The sequence below is a fragment of the Petaurus breviceps genome, unplaced genomic scaffold, assembly GCF_028583685.1.
Source record: "Petaurus breviceps papuanus isolate PSGF00001 unplaced genomic scaffold, PetGlider_PUasm1.0 188, whole genome shotgun sequence".
Lineage (NCBI taxonomy): Eukaryota > Metazoa > Chordata > Mammalia > Diprotodontia > Petauridae > Petaurus > Petaurus breviceps.
Window position 1 is genome coordinate 22985562 of NW_027185804.1, and position 6496 is coordinate 22992057.

General features: G+C 36.9%; 1 protein-coding gene across 8 annotated transcripts in view; it reads left to right on the forward strand.

The window, feature by feature from the left end:
• Positions 1 to 5642, forward strand: part of HIPK3 (homeodomain interacting protein kinase 3) — a 168603-nt gene extending 162961 nt beyond the window's left edge. For all 8 annotated transcript variants that reach the window (XM_069091372.1, XM_069091374.1, XM_069091376.1 and 5 more), the window contains one exon: positions 1613 to 5642. In XM_069091372.1, coding sequence (XP_068947473.1) covers positions 1613 to 2089 — 477 coding nt within the window. In that variant the 3' untranslated portion in view covers positions 2090 to 5642. The remainder of the gene's footprint in view (positions 1 to 1612) is intronic.
• The last annotated feature ends 854 nt before the right edge of the window (positions 5643 to 6496 follow it).

Genomic DNA, 6496 nt, shown 5'->3' on the forward strand with positions numbered 1-6496 from the left:
TGTTACTTAATTACTTATGGAGCCACGGGCATTTGTGGAGTAGGGACATGATGACATGGTTGGATCTGTGCTTAAGGAAAATTGCTTTGGTGGCAGTGGGGAAAGACTTGTGATAAGGATACCGATGAGGACAGTGTTATTATAATTTAGGCAAGAAGTAGTGGGGGCGTCTGTGTGAGTGGGGGGAAAGGAGCTGGATGTCAGAGATGCAACTGAGTGGATATAGAGGGTGAATGAGAGTGTTGAGTCTAGGATAATCACCAACTTTCTGGACCTGAGGGTCTAAGACAGAAACTTAGGGAATGCTTGTAGCTATGGGTGATGAGCCAGTCGAGGTGGAGGAGGGTGGTCAGAGAGATGGGAGGGAAACCAGAAAAGAGGAGTGTATCTAAAGACCCAGACAGGGAGAATGTTCAGGGGCGTCATTGGTTCACAATTTCAAATGCAGCAAATATATCCAGAAGAACTAGGACTAAGAAAAGATCAGTAAGATCATTAGTCACTTTGGAGAGAACTATTTTGGTTGAGTGATGAGGTGGTCAGAAGCCAGATTACAGTTTTGAGGAGTAAGGGGATGCAGAAGGAAGTGGGGGCAGGAGTTTGGCTGAGAAGGGTAGGAGAGGTTTAGGATGATGGCTTGAGGAGATGGTAGGATAGATACAAATTTTTTGTGAGCTGGGGAGGATTGAGCATGTCTGGAGGCAAGAGAATAGGAAACAGTTGTAATGAAGAAGCTTAAGATTTGAAGGAGTGGGCAATGACTGAGGATGAGATCTTTTGGGGAAGACAGAAGGGGATAAGAGCCAGAGTACAGATAAGGAGTTGGCCTTGGCAAGGAAAAGGACCACTTCTTTGTCACAGACTGGGGAAAAGGAGGAGAGAATAGGAGATGAGGAAAATGGGGAAAGAGTAAGTTCAAATTGAATGGTGTCAGTTCTTTTTAGTAAAGTGTAAGGTGCAAAGTCCTCAGCTGAGAGGGGTGAGGCTAAAAGAGATTTCAAATAGCTTCTTTGGGAAGTGAAATCAGGAATCAGGGAGGAAGGGGAAGACTGTCACGTTGTCGCATTAGGGGTCCAGTTAAGACTGAATAGCAAGAATTTATAATGCACCTAACCATTACAGTTGTGAGACTTCCAGGCCTCAAAGTCCTGAGTTTCTTCGTTTTTATGAGGGAGAGTGAACTAGATCATCTCCTTAGGTCCCCTTAGAGCTTTGAGTCCTATGTCCCTACTTAATCAGTGATAAACATATGGACACTAAAATTCTACTCCAGTGCCTCATCCTGGCTATGCCATCAGAGCACAGGCTCTCTTGCCAGGTTCTAAAGTTTTCCTTCATAGACCTGGTAATGAACTGTGTGTCTTAGCATCCTAGGACTTACAAGCCTAATTAACTTCAGAGATAATTAGCTCATAGGATTAGTCACCAGGGAATGAGTTTGTCTTTTGGCCCCTTTTGCTCTCAAGTACTCTCTTATTTAGGCAGAGGGATTGTTAGCTATCCAGGCAGTACATGTGTTATGCAAACATGAACTTATGTCCTAATTTTGCCACATTTCTTCAATTAATTTTATTCTTATGTATAACAGTGAGTCATTTTTCTCCATGGACAGGTTCAACACTTTGGATCTGGTCATCAAGAGTGGAATGGAAACTACGGACATCGGCGACAGCAAGCTTACGTCCCAGCTCCTGTTAGCAGTCACCCCTTTGCTCTGTCACAGGGTAGCCCAAGCCACACAGTGGTGCGTGCCCCTCTGGCTGGGACTGCACCCCGCGCAGGGCAGCCTGCCCTTCTTCCGTACCCACCAGCTGCACCACTTGCTACTGCTGCGCCAGTCACCCACCTCTTGGCCTCTCCGTGTACCTCAAGACCCATATTACAGCATCCAACCTACAGTATTTCTCATCCTAATGGCATAGTTCACCAAGTCCCAGTGGGAATAAATCCCCGTCTGCTACCTTCCCCAACCATTCATCAGACTCAGTACAAACCAATCTTCCCACCACATTCTTACATTGCAGCATCACCTACTTACACTGGATTTCCATTGAGTCCAACAAAACTTAGCCAATATCCATATATGTGAGAACTCAAATACAATATATTGAAGTTCAGTGATGCAAATGTTGGATTAAAAACAAAAACATGGTATTTAATAAATATTAGCCATGGCACAAGAAAATTATTTTTTGAATCATGTAGACTTGGGTGCAATTTAAACAACTTTGAGCTTTAAAAAAACTCACTTTTAATGTGTTTTGCACATTTGGTATAACTTGTCTTTGGTCATGTTCTCTTATATAGTTACTTAGACAGGTGACTTTTGGGAGCCAAAGTCCGGTTTTGCTCCTATTATTTTTTATAAAATTGCCTTCTACTTAGTGCAAGACACGTCTACATTTGGGAAGCCATTCAGTGTACAGATTTAGAGCAACAGATGCACATGTGTCAGACGTACAGTGTACAAGTAAACTGTTTGTGTTATTATCTCTGTCTTGGTATTAAATGTTGGGTCACTTATCTAACAAAGGCGAGCTATTGTTCTCACATTTGCATGTGTCTTGCATGGGCAAAATTTTGCCTAGACATTGCTCTTAAATGTTGTCCTAATAATCTCAGCTGCATTGTAAACCGTTCCCACACATAGTGCCTTAAATATTTGAGGTTGTTAATGTTACTACATATATATAAATGTTGAGGACTGCAGCACTTAAAATTCAGATCTGCTGATTTTTTTTTGGTAGAGTGATGTTTATTTTTGGTTTTGTGTGGTATAGTTTTTGGTAGTGGGTGTTTTTTCCTTATCAAGAAGGCAGCATGTTTTGCTATAGCCAGATTCTGCTGTCTGATTTTTTTTTAATGATCTAGCTTCAAGAAAAGCAAGCAATTAGCAATGCTTATGAAAAGTTGATTCAGTTTCTTATGGGTAGCTGATAAGTAAACTCTCACAACTCCGCATTTTATAACGCTTAGTGGAACTGCAATCCAATCCAAGAAAGGTTCAGTCTGAGTGGATTTCCTACAGCGTGTAGAGGTGCAGGAAGCTGGACGTGGACTAGATAAGGAAGGGAAGTACAAAATGCTTGTTGATTCATGATGTGGTTTCATCTTAGCTTGAGCAAACCGTGCAGTATTTAATAAGTAGTAGCAGAATATTTACTATTGAAGCTTGAAAAGATGTGAGTCCTTTGTGTGAAATCCTTCATTTATGCATGTGAGAGCTTTTAAGCGTTTTACACGATGGTGTTTGTTTTTGCCTGTTGGTGGTGTGTGCTTATTTAATACATTCCGTCAGGGACAAGAAATTTTACGTGCTTTTTTTCCCACAAAGTGTGTCTTGGGTTTCTTTTTCTTCTTTTGTGTGTGTGTGTGTTTGTGTGTGTGTGTGATTGTGTGTGGTTCTGTTTAAAAGAAGTTGCTTTTGCAGCACCAAAGACTTAATCATCCATTTCCTATAAAAAGGTAGCTACTTTTTTGCATAGACCTCAAGTATATCATAGTTTAGAGATGGGATTTAGGGAAAGATATTAAAATGAGGCTGTGTTTTAGCTTATGGGCAAGTAATAAATCGTATCATTTATCTTGAATGTATCATAGATAAGCTGCTATATAATGATTGCCACTTCAGATAGCTGTGAAATTAGATGATTAACTAGTTCTTATTTAGCTTTCTAATTTCTGTATAAGTCTGATTGAATGAAATAGAAGTGGGGATTTTGATTTATACTTTGCTTTCTTGTTTGGAGTGTCATTGTAACTACTGTATTGTAAATGATGGAAGATGATTGCCTATGTTATTTTGGGGTGTGTTACTTGCATCAGTATTTTATCAACATTAACTTTTGAACTCATCGCTGCATATAAATGGGATATATCAATGTAACTTAATTATTTTTACGTTTTCATACTGGCATTGCGTAGACACTTGAGAAGCTGTATCTTGCAGGCTTGACTTAACTTTCTTTTTTGGAAACAAAATCTGGAATACAGTCTTTAGAGCATTTACTGGAATAAACAGTGCAAACAAAGCATTTGAGCTTAAAATCCCCAAATGTTTTGAAATTAGAGCATTTCTTTAAATGAATGAATTTCATACCACTAGTACAGCTGTCTTACCGAATTGTCAGTAAACTTATAAGGGATATATTTTTCTTTACTCCATTAACACAAGCAGTGTTTTATTTAATGACTATCTAGGTGAAATAAATGTGCCTAAAATTGATTTTTAAACAAAAACAAACAACAGTATTAGATCACAAAATAATACCAGCAGTACATTTTTAGATACACTGAAAATGAAGGAGCTTAATTTTTCCCACAAGTTTCAGTGTTTTTAGTAATCAACTCTATGCATTTTATACAAAGATAATTGTATATAAAATAAACATCAAAAAACGAGTAGCCTGAGAGGAATTTAAATATAATTTACACATGTAAACAAGCATAAATTTATGGAGTCAAGAAAATGTCTAAATGAACTTGTCATATGCCTTCACAGTCTTATTTTATTTATATAATCCAGCAGATTGTTGATTTCTGTCACTTGGTCCTAGGAATCAGATTTTCTCAATGCAAAATCCATTGCTGGCAATGGTTGTGTTGGGGACACCAACAATAACTGTTTTCTTTTTGTTTGGGGCCTTTCATTGCTCTGATGTATTTTATTTTCCTGTGTTTTAAGTTGTAAGGCTGTGATGATGTTACATTGACAAGTGAACTCAAAACCTTAATGTTGTCTTATAATAATATTTGTTACAGATATTCCCCAGCTAAGTATGCTACTCTTTATGGATTGTAATCATGGAAACCTTTTGCATTTTGAAGAAATGCAAATTTCTTTGGAAATTCTTTCATCTAAATTAAACAAATGGATTTTAAAAAAAAACTTCTGGAAAACTATTACCCTTCTTTAAACCATTTATAAACATTTTCTTTGTTGGTTTTAATGGCTTTTTAAATAAAACACTGCATGACTACAGAGTTGCATATTGCATACTATTTTTAATTTGCAAATTATTTTTATAAAAATGCCTGATCAATTTTTATCTTTCAGGGTGTTTAATCAGATATGCTACTGTATCAGCTAAATCTTTTGATTTTAATGTTTTAAATTTCTACTGCTAATTTTAACTTGATTTTTGTTATGTAAAAGTTAAATCACACTGCAAGGTGTAGGAAGATATTGTTTGAATAAGCCCAATGATGTAGACTTGATTACTGAATTTTAACTGTTACCTGTGTAACACTTTGTAGACTTGTGGCTCTCCCTCCCTCCCCTTCATATATCTCTCCCTCTGGCCTCCCCTTCCCACCTGCTATTCCCCCCTTCCTTTCTCTCTCTCTCATTGGTTGTTTGGGTTTGCTCTTATTTCTATGCTACACTAGTTTGTCATGTAGCAGTTGCACTGTGCAATATTACAATAAGGACTGGGAAAAATTTTTATGGCTGTAATGTGTCTTAGAGTTTGCGATAGTATTTCTCTCTAGTTCTCAGTGATTTCAATGTGACCAAGCCTTCTGTACTTTGTCACAAAAAGCGGGTTTTTCAAGTGACTATATTTTAGTGAGTGTCAAAAATAAGAATTTCTGGTGTATCACTGTCAAGACTCACTTTGAATTAAAACATACATCGCAGCAAACACTTGGCTGATTTTTATTTCTGCTAACACAAGTAGTGTTTACATACGTAAATGAGGGATTATTTACTTTAAGGCAGTCGCATATTTGTTTTAGGAAGACAGTACCACTCTTGCAGGTAAAGTCGGGATTGTGTGGTTTGCTTGGAGCCAATGCCACTGTGCTGAAAACTAGTAGGGAATGAATAGCTCCTTGAGAGTACCAGGAATAGTTCCATTCATCCATTTTTAAAATTCTTTTGGGATTGTAGAAGAAATCACTTGTTTGACCCATTTAATCAGTGAATAGTTTTGAACATACTGTAATGGAATTAAAAAAAACACAATTAGAGATAAAATTATTAACCAAATATCCTGAAATCACCCAGTTTCTCTAAAGCTAAAAGAGAAATTTGACTTATAAGATGTAGCCTTGGCATTTGGAAGAATCCAAACTACTTTTGAAAGTTACAGCAAAATAAAAAAAGAATTCTCAATATCTTATAGTCCTTCTAAATTTGTCTTCATTTTTTTTAGAAGAAATTGTTTTATTTTGAGCACTGTCCATAATTTGTGGTTGTCTTCATCACTATTACCCCATTTCATTCCATTACAAATTTCCGTTTAAGAGTATTATACTAGCCATTTTCAGAAGACTCCTTCTGTGATCTTAAGTAGATCACTTAGGTTTTTTACATATTTTAAAATCAAAATGTATTTAAATAGTACATTTTAAATGCATTTCTCTTGAAAGTGAAATAAAAAGTACACCCTACTCACCAGTAGCACCCAAAATAACTTTTAGAAAAAAAATCCTTTTAGAAGAAATAGCATGGTTATCTGTCATAAATGTAATCATTTATTGATTTCCATTTTTG